The sequence below is a fragment of the Phaenicophaeus curvirostris genome, chromosome 1 (assembly GCF_032191515.1).
Source record: "Phaenicophaeus curvirostris isolate KB17595 chromosome 1, BPBGC_Pcur_1.0, whole genome shotgun sequence".
Taxonomy (NCBI): Eukaryota; Metazoa; Chordata; class Aves; order Cuculiformes; family Cuculidae; genus Phaenicophaeus; species Phaenicophaeus curvirostris.
The window spans coordinates 23,074,103-23,095,266 of record NC_091392.1 but is presented as its reverse complement, the minus strand read 5'-3'; the positions used below and the strand labels follow the sequence as shown (position 1 = coordinate 23,095,266).

General features: G+C 38.4%; 1 protein-coding gene across 1 annotated transcript in view; it reads right to left on the bottom strand.

Moving 5' to 3' along the window:
• WASL (WASP like actin nucleation promoting factor) overlaps window positions 1-21,164 on the bottom strand; it is a 50,504-nt gene that overhangs the window by 17,129 nt on the left and 12,211 nt on the right. Inside the window, exons 2-4 of the mRNA XM_069850800.1 lie at window positions 5,799-5,933; window positions 4,538-4,624; window positions 3,918-4,014 (exon numbers count right to left, since the gene is read on the bottom strand). Coding sequence (XP_069706901.1) covers window positions 3,918-4,014; window positions 4,538-4,624; window positions 5,799-5,933 — 319 coding nt within the window. The remainder of the gene's footprint in view (window positions 1-3,917; window positions 4,015-4,537; window positions 4,625-5,798; window positions 5,934-21,164) is intronic.

The window sequence follows — 21,164 nt, the reverse complement described above, 5'->3', positions numbered from 1 at the left end:
CCTGTCAAGGTCAAACCTTCAAAGGAAGGTGTCCAAAATGCCTTGAGAATCGACTTTTGCTGAGCTAGCCTCCTAAAGACAGGCAGTGGCCTCCTAGCTCACTGCAGGTTAATTTTAGGCACAGAGGTGGTAAACCTCTGCAAGGGTGCCTCAGCAGAAGGTAGCAGGTCTGGGCAGGGGGGAAGGCTTTTTTTGGCCAAATATTGTGCTTTCTCTTCCTAGAATATTCAGTTTTAGAAACCACTTGTGTTGTACTGCCAAGAAAAAAAAAAAAAGCAAACAAAACCCAAACTCAACTTTTGGAGCATAATTAGAGTTTTATGCAACGACTCTGAGACAGCAAAGGAGAACACAGGACTGATTGCAAGTCATTTGGCACAGGATGGGAAGCTGGCAAAAGCTGGAAGTATTCATAGGAAATGTTAAGTGGCCTCGTGTAAAATTACAGGAATCCATTACAATTTTCATCAGAAGAAAGAGTTCAAGAGATAAGATAGTGGAAAACAGTGCAAGACATTTTAAACACTTCTTGTCATTTTTGCTGTCAATAAAGATTAATTTGTGGCCCAAAGACACTAGGATCGCTTTTTATGTGGTTCTTACTGTTGACTAGACAATACGAACTCCTGTTCTGAATGCAGATGACCTTACTGGAGAGTGGCAGATTTCTCCTTTTTTTGAAGATGGCTAATGATCCAAAACCAGATCAGCTTCACCAGCTGCCTACGTCCAAGAAACACAGCTCCCTTCAGTAAATATTCTTGGAGACAAGAATGATCTCTGCTGAGCCTTGAATCCAATGTGAACTAAGCACTTCAGAGATGCCCTTACCTCCCAGGCAGCAAACCCAAAAACTTTGACCAAAGGTAAAAAAATAAAAAAACTTCTCAATATTAAGTATCCAACTAGAAGCTTATGGAAGTGCTTAAATAACGGCATCAGGAGATAAAAGCTCTGGAGGAAAAAGGCAGCTTCAGAGAGGCCTAACAGTGCTTCCACCCATGAGCTACAAAATGGTCCATAAAAATTAAGTCAAGAAGCCTCCTACTTCACTAAGACAGTTAAGAACAAGGCTCTGCTCCACAAGTTTCTGCTGTCCTTTTATGGCTGAGTGCTCAGCATATGGAGAGAACGCTTGAGTGTGTACATACATTAAAAGATTCCAAGGCAAGGTGATAAAAATAAAAACTAATGGTACCTACAAAGTGAGAATGCACTACATTGACAAGCACCGAGAAGAGAACTGGTGTGCTCACCCTGGCTTCTTGGGGAAAATATCTGGGATTGGTTTAGGAAGTAGCCAGAGATATTATTTAAGTAAGTCCATCAGAGAAATTAAGTAATTATAGTAGTCTCTTCATAACCAAGGGTTAAGAAATAAAATGACTTATTAAAAAAAAAAAACACCAAATCAAAAACACCCCCAACCACAAACCAGAATTTAGCTAGATAAAAATTAGCCTTATATTAAAAAGATTAAGACAACATATAAATAATTCTTTCTCTGCCTTTCTCCCTCATTCAGTTCTCTATTAGATATTTTGTGCATTTGCAAGCTTTTCTACATTCTCTATCGGAGGCCAAACTTTCACCTCTCTGGAACTACAGATGCACTTCGTCAGGAGATGCCTGCATACTGAAATGTATTTTATGCTGAGCGATGAACAGCAAAGAGCTGTTGTCTCTTCTTGCAGCTGTCAGACAATACTTTGTGTACTAGTTTCAGCACCAAGACACATTTTCAAGAGCCAAAACTGCTGTTCTTGCTACCTTCCAACAAAATAAAGTTGCTGTAAGACTCCTTGAAAAATCTAGCAAGTGCTGAATGGCATAACAGTATGATAAGTGAGGACGTGGAGTACTCATTTCAGCTGAAAGCATGTCAGGTGGCACAGGTCTGAAATGAAATGTATTTTGAAAGGCAAGGCAGTAAAAACACCACTAGACCAGAAAAGCATGAAAACTATCAGACTATTAGCTCTGTTTCTGAGAAGTTAAGATGCTTTAGAACACACACAAAATTTATATAATACGTATTTTTATATATTATTTATATACTATAAGTAATATACAACTTTTATGTATAATTTGAATTCTATATAAATCTAGGTATAAATTAATGGTTTATATAAGGATTTACATATAAATAAACGTATAAAAACCACCAGCAAATCAGCTTTGACCTGGGCAAGCCCAAAGCCTATTATTTTAGAAGCACAATTAGATACAGTTGCATCAATGACATACAGAACTCCACCTGGTGGATTAAGGCACCTCCTTATTGTTTTAAATTCTTTCTTAAAATTCTTAACAAGAAAACAAACTTCTAATTTACTTGTTTGTTTTATTTTCTTTTTTTTTTTTTAAATGATGTTGTCTTCAAGTAATAAGTGTTCGGGTGGGAGGTTATTTGTTAAAAGATAATGCATGGAGTAAGCTCATTCTACAAGATGCAGACAAAGACATTAAGCACACAAAGGCATTAACTCAAAGAATAAAGAAAGACTTATGTGGTTCGGGGAAGAAAAACTCTATGCTGAAGGACAGGGGTGACCTCTGCCCTGTGAACAGCAGGTTAGATTGAACCACTATATCCAAACAAAGTTTGCTATGGCCAACAATACAAATGTATTTCCCCCCAAGTCATGTCCCTACACCACAGCACTGTGTTTTAGAAACATCACAGAGTAAAATTTCAGGAACAGGAGACAAATATAGAATCATTTAGGTTGGGAAAGACTTTTAAGATCACTGAGTGCAACTGCAATGTATGTCTCTCAATGTTCACATTATGTAAGCTGATGCAAGATTGCTTTTATGCGGTAAGTATGAGAACCATTAGTAACGTCACTTCTTAATGACTCCATTTCTTCTCCAGAAACCCTGTGAACCTTTTCTAATTCTAAGCAGAGGGAATCTTAAAAAAGCCACTTAAGGGTCTGGACTATATGGTCTTCAAATGAGTCACCACATGGGTGGCAGGAACCACACGGTTTCCGAAGAATATCTACAAGGATGGCACTCCAAGATACAGGCTTCTTCCCTTTACAATAGCCTACATAGTGCATTGCAATTCAGTTCACAAACGGATTACAAAAATGCATCCTGCAGCTTGGACACAAGTGGTCACAAGTCCATGCTACAGCTTACAGCAAGCCTCAGCACATCTTGTGTTCCCAGCCAATGTTTTATATCACCTTTCTCTTCACAGACATATGGCTGTCAGACAGACAAGTTGTTTATGGGCTCCCTGGAAAAGGACCCAGACAAGATCTGTAGGAAGCATGAGCTCCCTTTAAAACACTGACCATGCTCTTAAGGCATCTTGCAACTGGCAAAAAGGATGCTTTGCGTCAGATTGTCCTGTGCTGCTAAGACTAGTATAGACAGGCACATTACGTCTCCTGTTCTTGACCTCCGCCAAGATCACTAGTTTTGAATAAAAGATACTTCTTTAAATGCTGGATCGATGCCAAAAATTCATTCACATGAACTACTGAACATACCAGATGGTAAAAGCTTCGTCACAACCCACTCGGGCTGAATTTAAACAAATCAGTTATAAACAGCCCAGAGCTAAAAGAGGTTTTAGTCAAACGTGAAAACAGCTTACAGAAAGATTTCTAGTTTTCCCACTGACAGCTTACCATTTTTGTTTTCTCCTGATCTATTTTCTGAACACCACAACCCTGGAGTCTCAGCTTACAAGGAAACTTACAATAAGGAGCATAAAGTTAAGTTATTTCAGAAAAATATTATTTTTGCACAGTAAAGAAGCAGGCTTTAATGACACAATTATTTCTAAATATAAATATGACAGTAGTGCTTCCAGTAGCTTTCAGATACAGAATTAACTTCCTGCATCCCCCCAAAACAACATAAAAAAGCCTGAATTTAAGATTAATTTGGATATTTACCAGATTTTCTCTGCCGTCGTCCAAGTAAATCTGTTACTGTTTTGCGGAATAGCTTAGCTTCTTCTTCATTTGCAAAATTAAGACCAACTTGACACGTCTGAAAAACATTAATATTCCCCCACCCATGACTAAGAAAATGTTCAAAGTCTTTCTTAAATGTCTTCTTACACCTTCTGAAGGCAGAAGTAGAAAAAAATCACCCCTGCAAATTTGGAAACAAGTCTTAGCGAAACATTCTACCTTAGGAATATTTGTCCTCTAACCAACACTTGAGAGATCACATCTAACAAAACTTGACCATAATCTTGTAGCTTGAAATCAAAGGAGTGAGAGGAAAATCTGTGCTTTAAGAATATATGAGTATTTCACAATCTGCAAAACATTAAACTCTCCTTAATGAAACTAAGAACAGCATTATGCTTCTGTCTTATGGATTAAGTTTTCTAGTTGAATTATAGAAACAAACCTTTTATAAATAAGCTTTAAAAGCTTCAAGGAACACACATAATATCGTACTTTTATAAATAATTTACAGGATGAAATAAAAAATCCCAGTTATATTAAAAGTTACTGTTCAAAAAGGCATTTCGAAATAGGTATTTAAAGACGTTGAGACTCACATCTCCAGCAAAGGTATGAAAATATCCTCTAGGACTATTATATACAAAGTTATTGTACAGCTCCTGCTCCCATAATAATTTCCCATCCTGAAAAGAAGAAGAAAAAAAAAAAGATTTTGAAAAACTGGGATGAATTGCAGAACTGCAGAACTTAACTTCTTTGACAACAGAACCTATTAAGAGTTGGAAGCTGCATGGTGTCGAGCATCTACCTTGCTATTAACCCAACAAATGAGCTCAAGCAAAATCAAAATATACTGACATTTGTGAAAGACCAAGACTATTCCATCAGATCACTGTGTTCTGTTCAAATTCCTGGATGCTTTAAAAAACTATCCTTCAAGTTCTGCAATCCTGCAACAGTGATACTGGGAGCCATAACACTGACCAGTGACAGGAACAGCAGTAACAAAGGAGTCTTCTGCTGTACGTTATCATCTCAGGCTTGACTTGAGAACAGTTAACTTCAAGGGAATAAAAATCTCACCTTTTTAAGAAGTTCTATATGCTTAAACGGCATTATAGTTCAGCACCCAAGAACAAGTTTAATACTCAAGTGACCAAACCATAAAGTCAAATGCCAAGTGGCAATCATGAACAAATCTGAGAGACTTCAAGCACTGAATACTGACAGATAACGAGCTGCTCCTAGTTGTAGGATGGAAAGCTTTACAAAACCTCAGCAAAGACAGTAGGACTTGTGCTTCTCAGTATCCATTTGTAACAAAAACGCCATCTTGGACACCTAATCTCATAGTTTCCTCTGTCTTAAGTAAAATATTTGTATAGGATAAAGACTTTCAGTTTATACTAGGGAGGGAAACACCACATTGATTTGTACTTCGGTCTTGACATGCACCAACACACTAAACAAAAAGATTGTTTCCAATCATACAGAAGACAGCATATATTTTGTTAATATCTTCCGAAGTAGTGACACCTGCTAGAATTTTGACATCTATCCTTATCAGCACAGTAACTTTCACTAGTTAGGCTAAGCAGATCTGTAACGGACAGCTTCTGTGAACTGCAAGAAAATTATCCGATATTTATTTAATCTCTAAAAGCTGACATCTATGGAATAATACCTGAGAAAGTCGCACTTGCTTATTAAGTAACACTGTGATCTCACCGCTTAAAGTGCATTTAGTTCAGAATTTCTATGAGCTTGTAGCTACACCACCACATACTCGTTTGATTCAAAATAGAGAATGAATACAACCAAGCTTCAAAAGTCTGAATAAGATAAAAATATGCTTACCTTAATGTCAAATATTCTGATAAAATATGATCTCTGTGGATTGTCCTTTACAAGGCAAGCTACACCACAGCATTTCTTTGACCACATGGCATTGCGATCAGCTGTATATATTTGAACAACTGCTGAAGACATCGTCTGAAAAGAAAAGGTAGCTATTAAAAATCACAAATTCTACATTTCATATCTTAATTTTGTTCCTTGCTCTAGGAAGCAACTTTGATGATTTCCCAGGTGGTACACAGTAAAGTTCAAATGACGCCAAACAACTTCTACACTTTAGACTTTCACTTCTATGCAGGAACTGGACAGCTTAAGAACCCAACTGAACTTATTGCTTATCGCTCTTGCTCATAAAATCAGCAAAGAGACTGTCTGCAAGAGGCAGACCTGTAGCTATGATGGTCAAACAGAGAAGCCCTACTGTGCAACTAAATTTCTTTGTGTTCAGTACTGCAAATTGAATAGAAATGCAATATTCTGGCTAGAACAGTAAAGCGCACAGTGCCAGGAAACATTCCCAAGTACTAGAACACAACTCTATATATGGCTTAACTGTTCAAATGGTCTCTGGCATGGTTTTAGCCTATGCCAACTAGGAAACTCCTAAAATTCTTGGGCACGGTTTAAGAATTCATCTGAGTTAGGCTCAATCCCAGTGGGCAACATGATATTGTCCTGTATTCAAACTGAGAGATTTTAATCAGAAATTAAGATTATTTTACACAAGAGTGCTTTAGTCTGCAAACACGCCTCAGCATATTTTCTAGTATATGTGTTAGAAGTCCAACAAGAGAATGAAAATTGGAGCCTTTGAAGAATATTTACCAGCCAAGTCATAAGGACGTAAAGCTTTTTAAAGGCTTTGTAACAAGACAGACCAGAGGCTATCTATCCCAGATTCTAGTCTGCAGCAGCACCAGGTGCCTAGGCAAAAACACAACAGTAAACTGCGACACTACAGGAGTATACCCGAGCAACCAGTAAATTGGAGCTCAAAGCTCCCCTGAGCCAGCACACGTTTTCCAGCACACATTGGATTTTTCCTTTCTAAGTTTTTCTAATCACTTTTCAGACCCATGTAAACTCCTGAGCATCACAACATTAGGCAGGATTTTATTTCACAGTTCACTTACACACTGTACGAATAGTTCACCACTTTTAGATAAAAGTTTGCCACCTGCTAGTTTCAGTTAACTGTCCCTCCTAGTTCTTACTCTATGAGACATTGTTAACGGATTGATAGTTGCCTCTCTATGCTGCACATGCATTTATAGTCACGCGTCCTGGCCCTGTAATTTTTTTACTGTTTATTAAGTGATACTATTTTAAGTCATTCTTGTACCAAGAAAAAGAAAATAACATTCTACACTACAATTACCCTCATCACTCACATGGATCTTTCCTAGTCCTGCTATATCGTTCTCTGAAAGGGAAGGAGACTCATGCTGTATGAATCCATATTTAGCATTTTGAACACAGAGTCACAATAATGTTGTTTTCTGTTTTGTTCTCTATTTCTTTCCCTGGAAGTGAAATAGGTTTATTTCCTTTTTCACTACAGAAAATCAAGCTGATGCTTTCACAGATCTGCTATTGGTCGAGGACCCTTCTGGAGGGATCATACCAAGTTTGCATAAGGGGCTCCATATTATGTTTTCCTGATCCACCCTATAAGCACTACTTTGCCTTCATCAACACTAACTGCCAAAACAGTTCACTCCAACAACTAGGAATGCAAGCAAGTCTTGTTTCAGTATAAGATTATCTACTAAGTGTCAATATTGCCCATGCCACACCTTACAACTCCTTTAAAATAACCAAAAGGATAATCTAAGCTTCATGGGATTCTTTTTCCTAAAAAACACAACCAATTTTGTTAAAACAGAATCAAAGTAATACAGCCAGACTGACAGCTACTCCCGGAGGAAGCTTCATAACCTTTGCCCAAGAACTGTGATCTAACTTTCACAAGTCAAGGTATAATTCTGTTCCTCTTTGCACACACCTCTTCAGAAGATGTCAGGCTGACTACTAATCTTTCTGGTAACTTACAGAAAAAGTTAAAGCTTGACTAACTGATGAAAAGAAAGATTTGCAGTTACCTCCTCAAATGCTCTTCCACTAAATGTAGAGCAAAACTTCTCTCCATACAACCTACAGAGTAATAAGAGTCATTTGAGCATAACTGGACTTGCCAGATGAGTAAAAAGGAACCCTTGAATTAGCCATACTACCACAATGAAACAGTTAGCTGACATAATTCGTAAGTGTAAGAAATGCTGGGTTTCCCCTTGTGTTGCGACAGGCAAAGGCTTAATTCTGGGTACAGCTGGCCAGGTTTTATTCAAAATTCTGCTACCAGCCTTTTCTCTCATTTCATCAACATCATTTAATTGTTAAATTGATAACCTTTTAAACACAAGACAAGATATAGGAGCACGGCAGAGGGTTCGTCTTTCCACAGCTACAATGAAGGCATCGCATTCAATCATAGCAACAATTCCACTGTTTGTGCAAGAAGCCTTCTCAATCGTCCAAAAGAAGTCCATTTTCGCTATCTTCCTCATAGCAGGACTACCCACAGAAATGGGGATGTTAGCAGGAAATACATAACTTCAATTCAAGGCACAGAAGACAGTGACCTTTGTCAAGAAAGAGCTCCCTATGTGTTGCTTCATATTGTACACTGCAGCAAAAGCACCAACTGGATTATCTGGGTAAACCAGTAACTGTCATGACTCAAAGATGACTGCACATAAAACCTTGAACCAGCACCTACCCCAAGAGTAGACAGAAGAATATTACACAATAAGACGGTGTCTTCATTCTGCATAATCACCATACACTTAATGTACACTTAGGTAGTCTATGAGTAGAGCTTAATTTAAAACTTGCAGAATAATTTCATTGAATATAAAGTAGGTGTTATTCTGAGGCCTACCAAGCTCAGAGTTCAATTACATTTTAACTTCTTCATTAGCATTGTGCAAATTCCTACTATTAAGAGACTGCAACCAGGATTTCACATGTTAAAACGTATTAATTACAGATGCACTGTTACACCACTATCATTTTTTTATTAAAGGGACAATACAGGAAAGAATACACAGTGTATTTTTGGGTGGAGAAGGACAATAAAATCCACCTCCTTTTACTTCAGCCACTGTTAATTTTCATCATGCAGGGCAGTGGTGCCATTTGGCTTCTGGAAAACAGGCAGCAAAAATATTCAATCATCCACAGTCTTTGGAAATTAAGTTATCAGCAAAATTTAAAATTTGCTCAAATACATGAACATAGACTTCATCTACTGCTATTTTTTTAATGGACTTTACTTGCAGAATTGCAGAATCTGAGAACATTCACAAAAATACCATAAATTGAGTATTCTGCATTTTCTGAATAAGCATTCACTTCGACCATTTTGAAGCCTATTAATATACAGCTCGGTTTCGCACAGCATTCTTGAAGAGAATGTTGCATGTAACAGTACGAGTTCTTTAAAACTACATGTAAATAGGTCTTCACAGGAGGCCACATCACTGATTTCACAGACAGAATTGGACAGAACCACCACTAAATAGTCAATATAATTAGTGCTTTTTTCTGAGATTTAATCAAGTTATTTTATTACTTAATACCTAAGTTTATTACTGTATTTTCAAGAGGAGGACTCTCAAGTTGGCAGTACTCCTTCATTTAACAGTTTTAGCAAGGACCTTGTTCTTTTTCTATATATCTCTATATTTGGAAAAGATGCATAGGGAAAAGAAAGGTAGCCCACCAAAACACTGATGGGCCATGGAGATTATAATCAACCCTCCTGGGTTCCCTTTATTTTCTCCACAGTCAACATCCGGCTGGAGGACATGCCATTGATTCCAGAGACTTGTCACACCCCTCAAACTGCTGAGCTATGAAGCAATAAATCTGATGTTGCCAGCTGTATGCTGACTGTCTCGCTGGCAGAGCTGGCTTCATACTTGGACACAGATACTGCAGGGTACATGGTACCAACAAAAGGCTCATGAAAACACTTTCTGCCTGCAAAAGGTAGCCACAACTAGTCACTGCACATTTGTAGAATGAGATCACAGCAGCCACTGATAGTTTCCAACTGGGCAGCAGATAACTGTGTACACTGATCATCTTCTAGTGTGGACATTCACTGCAGAAGCCTGTCAAGTTAATGACTTGCTGTAACTCAAGTTGTTTCTCAAAAACAGTAAAGCAGGGAAAAACAGGCAGTGGCACATCTCATTACAAGAAAGAGCCATCACACTAGATCACTTACAGTTGACGTAGATTGCGAAAAGCTAAGAAACTACCGATATTAAAACAGTGGGCCAAAAGTCACAAAAAAGCAGAAGCAAAATTAAGGCTGTAAAAGGATGTTCAGCCACCTCAATATACACCAGAACAGAAAGCATTTCAAAACACATCGGGATGGTTTGTATAGTGTTTATGTACAGCTGACAACTGCTTGTGGTGCCAAGATCAAAGACTCATAACATAACTTTGGTTGGATGTGACCTCAGCAAGTCTTCTAAATCCAACCTCCTGCTCACAGCAAGGATCATTAAAAGCCAACTTCAAGTTCAACTTGCTCAAGGTCCTGTCCAGTTTAGTTTAAAGGCTGCAAATCACCTCTGAGGAACCTGTTCCAGTGACTAATTACTCTCATTTTAGTGCTTGTAAAAATGAAACTATGACTCAACCACCTCCCTGGGCAGCCTCTGCCAGTGCCCAATGACCCTTTCTGTAAAGAATTTTTTCCTAACGTCTAGCCTAAACCTCCCCTGGCGGAGCTTGAGGCCATTCCCTCTTGTCCTGTCCCCTGTCACTTGGAAGAAGAGGCCAGCACCCTCCTCTCTACAACCTCCTTTCAGGTAGTTGTAGAGAGCAATGAGGTCACCCCTCAGCCTCCTCTTCTCCAGACTAAACAACCCCAGCTCTCTTAGCTGCTCCTCATAAGGCCTGTTCTCCAGCCCCCTCACCAGCTTTGTTGCTCTTCTCTGGACTCGCTCCAGAGCCTCAACATCCTTCTTGTGGTGAGGGGCCCAGAACTGAACACAGGATTCGAGGAGAGGTCTCACCAGTGCCGAGTACAGAGGGAGAATAACGTCCCTGGACCTGCTGGTCACACCGTTTCTGATACAAGCCAAGATGCCATTGGCCTTCTTGGCCATCTGGGCACACTGCTGGCTCATATTCAGTTGGTTGTCAACCAACACACCCAGGTCCCTCTCCTCCAGGCAGTTTTCTAGACAGAAAGTTATATGTTACACGATGACAGTACTACTGAAGATTGATTTGCAATCTTTTTCCAATTTTAAGAATCATGAGTTTTCCAAGAAAGGTGGAAACACTGCATACATACCTAGTTTAATCACATTTGATGGGCTTGCTTTTCTTAGTTACCCTTCCCAGTCCCTGGAAGTTTCTTACAAATAAAACTAGGGTATGGGGAGAAGACTCTGCCCTGTTTTGTAAAAACACAAGTAATAGCAGTTGTTTCCAAACAGAGTAACCTCTCAGAAAAAAAAAGCATGCTGATACAAATGCCTGTAGCTTCTTCACAAAGTCAGTCTGAACACTTCTAGCCTTAAAGTCACAGTGAACATAACTAACTACTTTAAGACTTCAGTGGGAAAAAAAACCCAACAAACTACGAATAGTTATGTGCAATCCAAACCCTGTAAGACTAGAAATCAATATTTCTATTATCTTTTCCTTAAAATAGCTATCTGGAAAGGTTGTCCTGATCAATACTATAGTTGGTGAGAAGGTACCTGTGTCAGGCATTTCTTAAATCCTACAATGGTGGAAATCTTTATTATGGCTAAACCATCATGCTGAAGCATAACCAGGTGATGCTGGGTGCTCCTTGCATCACTCATTTCTCCTTTGATGCAAGATCAGGAAGACAGCCCACAGTTTGCTTCTAGGTTGACTATTCAAGAATAAAGCACTGCTGCTATCCATTTACATTAAAACAGTGGTAATAGTCTTCCTCAGACAGCAGGTTTCAGGAACAGACATGCTAAAGTCAAGAATCACGTCACTGTGGAAAATACTTAGTGAGATGTAACTTCAATGACCACAAAAAGGAGAAGAGGCTTCAGCTTGGAGTCAGTCTCTGACAGCCTGGCATTATCTGAATCATGGAAGAAGACACAGAAACTCATTAAGATATATGAATGAGAAAGATAAGCAGAAGTGAGAATGCAGGGCAGCTAAGTATAAGAAATCAGACTAATCTACAGAAAATTCAGCAATTAGAGAAAACTAAGTGGTAGACATTTCTTTCCCTAGATTACAAGTATTCTGCAGAAAAAAAAAACCACTCCAAATGTAGCACTGGACAATTAAGCAGAAACATTGCTTGAAATCTTAGATTACCTCAAAAAAGCTTATGTTTAAGCAACTGCCATTTAAATGGCAATACATTAATAAATTCATGTTTCTCAAAGCAAACAAAATCTGAGTTAGTGATAATACCTTCATGTTATTCTGCAATTACCCTATCTTCAGTGTCAAATACACAAAGCTTCCAGAAATGTTTTTGCCATGCTCAATGCCGCTATGCATTTTATCTCATCAGTCTTAATACAGAAATATAAATAAGACCTTCTGCAGGGACTAGGCAATGGAACCTCCCTCCCTTGTCAAGGGAAGGCATTCAGTGGCCTACAAAATCAACCTCTGCCCGCTCTTTCTGGCAATTTAATTTCCCTTCTGCAAAGTGGTCCCATTTCAAAAGAAAATGTAGTTATTTTCTTGGCATTGAGGATATCTCCTGCCATGTGGGAACAGCGTGTTCCCTTCCTGCTCCGAAAGGCTGATAACCCACTTCCAGGGTGAATGTTCTCATCACCACGCAATCCTACAGAAGGCATGCACTACAATCTCCTCCAATGGCGCTTTTAAGTGAGCTGAATAAGCCTGCCACTATTCAAATGATCCCTAGCTAATTAGGCCACATAAACAACATGCAAGTATGCTTCTCTAACAATTTCAACATTATAACTAGCAGAGGCATTTGCTAGGGTAGACAAAAATTTTTCCTAGCACTTTCAGAGAAACTCAGAAAACTTGAGTTTAACTAGGTTCAGAATCCTACAATATTTATTAGCCCTGGTTAGTAAGCAATCTATCACAATCTATCACAAGTGTGGGTGTCTAGTTTGATGGTTTATGTGCAATTCAGGAATAACAGCAAGAAAGACTAACACAAAAACGCTTTCACCAAGTTTTAAAGGTCTTGGTAGGTGTATTCACAGGTGTCAACCAGTAATTATTTTCACAGTTTTAGACAGTGAGGGATGGAGACAGGAAGAAACAGCAGAAGTAGACACTGAAGTGAGACTGCTTTTGCTTCCTGCTGAACCCTTCATCTGAAGGGCCACAAGAATTACAGACTCAGTAACAATGACTGAAGAATAAGGGCAAATAGATCCATTTGACTCTTTAGCCTTTTTCCTCTTAAGAACTGCGGGTCAAGCTATTCACAGTTACCGTATCTTGTAAAAAAAAAAAAAAAAGTGCGATGGTGCTGTTTTGGTAGCACACAAACTTTTCTGTAGATAGAAATACCTTCCAAGGACTCCACAATATTGTGGCTGAAATTAGATTTAAGAGAGTTAGATTTTGCAACTTTTGTCCTAGCTTATAATTTACATCTTCACACCAGGTCACCTCCAGAATTTGCACAGATGATTCCAACATGTGACAGTGTTTGTCCACTGGGAGTTTGGAAACTCTCATTTGCAAACTGTGATTATTTCAATTTTTAAAGCTATTACAGCTGTTAAAGATACATTTAACAAATAGTTAATAATTTTCTCTGAAATAAACTTTTTTCAATATACAGTTTATCTTCAGGTGCTACAGAAAGGATTTTAGTTTCCTGTAGAAAGAAGAAATATAGAACTTCAGAAGTCTGCTGGCAGATTTCAACAAGTTAAGCAGCTGGAAACAATCTTCTAATTTTAATGCAATTTACAGGACATTATTTTCAGAAGACAGACCAATTGCTCCACATGCAGAAAAACTAAAGCAAGATAAGCTGACATAAACTGACATAATAAAAAAGAGCCTTTCTTTAACACCCAAGCATATGAGAAAAGCTTTATCTAGCACAAGCCGAAAAATTACTCAACTGAGGATACCAAGGCCTCACCAGTTCTACTGCTTGTGACATTATTTGCTACAATCACCAACACTGTTCAATTTTAAGCTTAAAGCTTGCTTTTCACGTCTTAGTTTCCCATGAATGCCCACTAATTTAAAAATGCACTAAGCATAGATTCTGAGAAACTAATATTTTTTCCATCTATATATGAAATTAGGCTACGTTAGAAATAAAGCTACTGCATAAGAGATGTTGCCTTTTTTTTTTGAAAAGAGGAAGTCTTTCTAAAATAGCAAAAAGCCATTTCAGTATTTCATATAATTTCTGAAACATGACAACCTTAATCCAAGATAGAAGACAGTTCCAAACAACCACACATAGTCCAAAATATTTAAGGAATCAAGCCCAAACCAGTGTTTTAAAAAAATGCTAATACTCAAGAGTAGATTGCCTGGCTTGTTCTGATAAGCACACAAGTCAGCTGCAATATCCTCACTGAAGATATTTTACTGTTGTGAAGAAGGTACCAGCAACCACAAGTGACGTTACAATAAAAAGGGATGAAACAAGAAACTGCTGTTTAACAAACCTAAACTACAAAAGTGCTTGTCCAGACTGAAGTCTGCAGTTGTCTAGCAAAGCGATTCCTAATCCTTGCTCAGATGGCTACACAGAGCTCATATTTTCTTGAGCGTTTTCAGATAAGAGTTCATTTACATTCCCAGCACCTGCCAGAGCCACCCCCAGCTCAGCTAGAGCTGCTCAGCTCCTTTTCAAACACTACTCAAGGGAGGATTCACAGAAGGCCAACAACCAAGATTTAGGTAAACAGCATAGTATATAAAAACAAATAGAATGGCACAATTTATTAAAAAAGACATGCTTATATCAGACATGGAATAAAGAAAGACATTTTTAAATCCTAGAACCTCAGTTCAGACAACACATGCAAGACTTCAGCCTTTCAGAGATATCACAAACCCTAACCACAAGCACGCTCCAAGCTGTCTCAGTTCAGCTGATCATAGAATCATAGAATAACCAGGTTGGAAGAGACCCACCGGATCATCGAGTCCAACCATTCCTATCAAACACTAAACCATGCCCCTTAGCACCTCGACCACCCGTGCCTGATCATTTACCGGATAATGTACCCAACCTGGGCTGTTCACTGATGAACAAGCTGGACACTGTCACTTCCTGTTTACCTGCACAGCATCATTAATAGCTTACTTGGCTGCATCCCACTGCCTAATGCTGCTGGAACCTCAGCTGTCCAGAAAGCAGAAGACACATAACAAAACACAGTTATTTGTGTTCTATTGTTAAAGTTACGCACTTAGTTACTTTCAGAACAACAGAAACGGTGCTGTGCACAGGCCATCCAAAAATCTGTCACTGCCATGGAGCAAAACCTCTTGCTAAAGAAGAAAGACATTCTGTCTTTCAGTTCACTCCCACATCCAGTCTCTCAAAACACTCTGAATCAAGGCATACAAGTTGGCTCCTTTTCAAAGCTCAGAATTTTCAGATTAAATGTTGAAGTCTACCTTTCAATTTTGAGCCATTTCAAATTAACTGAGACTCCCAAGACCAGGACGATCGTTATACAAATAGAATACCGTACAGATACGTAGATTAACTGGTTCTCAAAACTGTCTTTCATGGTCATGCACAGACATTTCAAGACTGGTATCTCAAGCTGTACTGATTCAAGGCAAGAATCATGAGTTTCATGTAACCCATAGGATAAAATTGGAGCTCAAATCTGTTTTGTCCTGTTCCACTGCCTATCCAGGCTTAAGAAAAAGCAGTTCCTTTGGCTTCTATTCTCTTCCCTTACCAGAAACCCGGTGCCTTCACACTGTAAGGTCCTCTTCCTGCAGCCTCCTCCAAACATTCCATTTTCTACACAATACTGTTTTTCCCCATGCCACTTATTGGTTCCACATTTAATGCAGATCCTCACACTCACTTTGAACATATGAGACTGTTTTGAGAAAATGTGTTAGAAGTCAGACTTTAGAATCCACAAAAAACCCCAAAACAGTTTTGGTTTGTTCCTATTTTTCTTAAGGAATTAGACCCACTGTAGACCCAGTTACTGGTATATGTAACATCACATTCACAAAGTAAAAATCTTCAGAACAACAACTAAATTGATTAAAGAAAGTATGTGAAGCGTAAGCCTCATGAATTCCCAGCTCTGGAATGCTCATTAATGAACCCCTGATAACGCTATTTAGCATCTACTGGTACTCACAGATCCAGATTTAAAAAACCAAAATAAAAATTGAATTTGCTTTGCAGAGGTGAGGTTTAAGTGAAATTTCCTTATCACCTCTACACTTGAGGACAGAAACCAATATGGAATTTTCACTTCGGATACTTAGAGAACACTGAAATAAAACATCTTAAATTGTTTTAAAAGAAAAAACTCTTTTATAAGAAAACATTAATTTCATGCCAACACAAAACAAAGAACCCCCTTCAAAATATTAACAAATTTAAGAAAAGGCTATTAAAAGCAAAACCGCTTTGAATAGTAGCCAGCAACTGGCCTCGCAATTGTGTATACAACTTGTGAGCTGTCCTGTAAAGTAGACTCAATCCACTTACATAAAAGTACTTAAGAGATGTACCCCTCCCTTCCACTGTGCCACAACTCAACAAGTTTTAATTCCTACTTCAGCAGTTTGTATTTGAACAGAACAAGTATGATAATTCAAATCAGATAAGGACACTCATAACTGTACATTTTTACACCAACAACTGAGTCTGCTATGAATAAAATTATTCCCAGTTAAAAGTTTTAAAAAGTATACTATGGGGAAAAAAAAAACCAGCAGGAAGATGTAGTAGCTGCACCGTTCCTGGGCATGTTCAATGCTCATTCCAGGGAGAGAACGCTAAAAGCTCTTCTGGAGTAGAGGATGTAGAACCTAATAGTGAAAAGTATCATCTAAATGTTTTGGAGACTGCTATTCTTCATTTAGTTCTGGAAACAGCCTGTTGCATGATGTTGGCACTTATTTCTATCCCACACCTCTGTTTACTCATTTGTAAATTGGAGACACGTACCTCTACATATGTAAAGTGCCTTAAGAACTATTGATGAAGAAAAACCAAAAGAGTATCATGCAGCCACAGACAGAAATCCATTATCTTACAGGTGTATGTGCTTCTCTAAATTACCTTCTGTGCTAACAGCAAAGGTTAAGACAGCTTAATTTCCACATCACTACTGCTAGTCTTCTCCCAGATGCATGAACATTAATTAATATCCAACAGCCTGGTCACTGCTGACTGGCTTTGATAAAGAAATGGAAATGTTCTATTACCATGAGGGATGCCTCTTGAGTAGTAACATTTATTACAGCTAAGTTATAACTGAGGCTGCCTGTACAGGCTCCTTCTCTGTAGGTCCAAGGCATTGCATTTACCAATGCATTGTGGAGGCTAAAAGCCACTTAAATTTATCCATACATAAACAAACTTCGGTAGTCTGGAAGCAGAGTCATAGAACGCTGGTCTTATGCAGCCAGTTCTATGCAAATCTCAGGCCTAAGTTACGTCACCTATTTCCATTTTAGATGAACCACGGCTGTAAATTCTTTGTAACAAATGTACTAATGATTTTGTAAGTCATTATCACAGTTACTTTTTAGTATATTTAACACTTGATTCTTAAGACGGAAGAACGAAGAGCACAAGGTATATGACTTGAAACTTAACGGCAAAAGGAAAATTAGTTTCATGAAACAAAAGTAATTTCTCACCTACCTGTAATACTGAAAGCCAAACTAAATTAACTACGCCCCTTAGAAAATGCATTAAGAGCCTTCCCTCAGTGACACCTTGTAGCATGGGCTCTGCAGCTCAAGTTTTGTGCTTAAATTCTCAGGCCAGGTATTAAAATCCCTCAATTTCTACTGAGTAAGAAAAGCTCTCCTGTACAAATTGAGTCTCACTATCCTCTTAAAGAGTATCTAAATGAATAGTACAAAGGTAGCATTTGAGCATAGTTTATTGATGGAAAAAAGACTTTAAGGAAAGGAATTGCTAAGTTTGCAACACTAAGCAACGCTGATTGCTAAATCTGAATTATTAAGTTCGCAAGGTGAAAAAAAAAAAATGGATACAACTGACCTCTGCCAAGGTAGTACTTCGAAAAAAGAATTTCAGATGAAGAACAATTTTGAAACTTGGATATTAACAAGGAAGGTGATGATTTCCTTTCTGAACTTACTACATGCTATCTGAAACTAAATGTAAAGACTGCTGCTGCATGGGAAAGCTCCTTCCCTGAAGCCAAAATTCTTCCTCTGTAACTCTATAAGGTGCCAGAATGTTACTTACCATAAGGCTGCCTACTCGGCTGAGCACAACCAGAACAGCAAAAATGTAAAGGATCTACTAATTTACAATTAATGATAAAGTGTTTATACAACAAAAATGCTGTAGAAAGAGGGCAGCAGGAAGCATTTTTCTTCTGCGCTCAACAATTCGGTTTCATGTCCAGTCACCAGTTTCCATCACACAATACTTGCCTTTTCCTTCAGTGCAGAGCTGGTAATACAAGTTCACACAGCAGCTTTAATGAGCAATCATAGGCACAATCAAGGAAAAGAAGCAGTAATATTGTTCTCTATCTTTCATTCTTAAATATTCATGTTTGGATGGGTCAGAACAAAAGCATTCCCACAAGAAAATTAAGACAATTAGCTATCCAGTACTGCAGAGTTCCTGTTCATCACTTGTGAACGTTGTTCAGCAGCAAAACCAAATACGCTACATGAAAAAGCAGAAGTATATACCAGCCTGAATTTACAGATAATAAAAATTATTTCACTTCACTTACAACAGTAGTGAAGTAGCACTACATCTTGTGGGAGAAATGAAGCTTACAATAAAGAAAAACTGATACTTGCTAGATTAATACAAGAGGTTAGAATCCAGTCACACCAATATAATATTAATACGAACATGGTAGTTTAAGATATTTTAAAAACTTCTGAGACAGAAAATATTCATTTCAAAGAACATTTAGAAGAAACCTTGGTTCTGAAGCTGACAGTTACTCTTTTTGGCAACATTGTCTGAATTAATGACATACAGCAAGTTGAGCCAAAATAATAGTTTTGATTAAACAGATCTTAACATAGCTTTGCTTTCGATCCCAGTGCAAATGAAATACTGAAAACAATCATCTGTATTGCACTGGCAAGCTAGTATCATTACCCTCATCAAGCATCAGATTTAAAGTGTTACATGCTTCAGCTTTTGAACTACTTTTCTGCAAGTCCAAGTCTCTTCTGAAGCTGACAGTGAGACCAACAGCTCGATGTCACTGGTTCTTGCTGCTTGGGAGAACTGGCAACAATCTTACTTTCAGGTCAAGTGTTTGTCACTTTTCTGAAAACCTCCACTTACGCAATGATAAGTTACAGTGCTTTTATGACAGTATAAAGAGAGCAGGTATATTGTTACACCATACTAACAGGAAAAAAAATTCATTAATAATGGTTGTAACTATTACACAGAAGAAAAAGGTTATTAATGAGATATTATTTTTTTTCAGATGTGTAACACCTTTGGAAATGAGCTACTCCTCTGTAAAAGTACTGATGCAATTTAAAACCCCGCAACTGAAAGGATCTCTTCTTAAAGCAGACACTTGGTTTCCTGTTTTTATATAGGTATTCCCTTCCTTTGTGATCAACTAACTACATCAATTGCTCTGAGCAACTGAACAGGACCAGTCTGTTAGAACAGAAACAAAGCACTTGATGTTGAGTATATGAAAGTTAATATCAGTCCCAGGAGTACACAGTTTAGAGATAACAAGCTGATTACCCCATTAAGACAGAGTTCAAGAAAAATTACACTCTACACAGAAGACTTTCTACCCGGGTATAGAAATAGGGTCTCTCTCTCAGTTTCCTGGAAGAAATAATCACAGGAGTGGGACCTAAATAAAAGAAATGCATTAATAGGTTGCTAGAGGTTCAGCATGGTAAAATTTATGGATATCAGATTAAAGTCTGTATAACTGGATCCTCAGAAGATCTACGAATTAAATTGTTTGCCAGAAACTTCAACGCTGTGACACGTACACAGTGAAACATGTGGGAAGACCTTTTAGCAGCCTTCCACTACTTAAGGGGAGGCCTATAGGAAAGATGGAGACAGACTCTTCAGCAAGGCTTGCTGTGACAGGACAAGGAAAAATGGGTTTAAACTAAGGGAGGGCAGATTTAGACTGGATGTGAGGAAGAAATTTTTTTTACAACGAGGTTCATGAAACACTGCAACAGGTTGCCCAGGGAGATAGTGGAATCCCTATCACTGGAAACACTCATGGTCCGGTTGGATAGGCCTCTGAGCAACCTTATCTAGTTAAAGATGTCCCTGATTCTGCATGGGGGTTGAACTAGACGACCTGTAAAGGTCCCTTCTAACCCAAACCATTCTATGATACAATGATGACCTGCCTGCTGGAAGATGGTGACGGGGGTATGCCAGTAACAGAGCTAGACCTTGAGCAAGCTGGGGGACAAAAGGAAAATAAAGTCTTCATTTCTTGGTAGTCCAAGATCCACTCATGGGCATGTGGGCTATTTACAGAAGATGAAGCATATTTACAGTATAAACTGAAAGGTTAGCCAGCTTCACCAATGAAAGTGCCTTACAGAACCTTTGTTGTTCAAAGTGCATCCTTCAGAAGGCCTGTGTCATCCACCATGCAATGTGCAGTGCAGTACAACACAGAAGTTGTGAGCTCTATGTTAGCCAACACGGAAGTAAGATCTCTTAATCTGCCAACCTCCATGTAAAAGTTTCAGTTCTGTGACAAATACCACAGACCTCTGAAGAATCCCAAAGTCTAAGTGGCATGTCAGTCACTTCACTTCAGGAACAGGTTACTCTGACAAACCAGGACACCATGTGGCAGTACAACCAAGTGCCCAAAACATGTGAAGTGGAAAACCAGCCTTGACAATGCATGGGACACATCCTTACTAATGGCTGGTTAGTCTATCTGGAATAAGCTAACTACATAACATCCTCTGCTAATTCTGGCTTGCATCACAGCATTATTGTCTGTATGTGGTGGCCTTGGAGATGTTATTACCAGTGATACGGATACCAGTACTGCATCATATCATTGCTAAAGCAATTATCACAGTCAGAATTGACACGCAAGTCATCATCCCGAAATTAAGATTAAA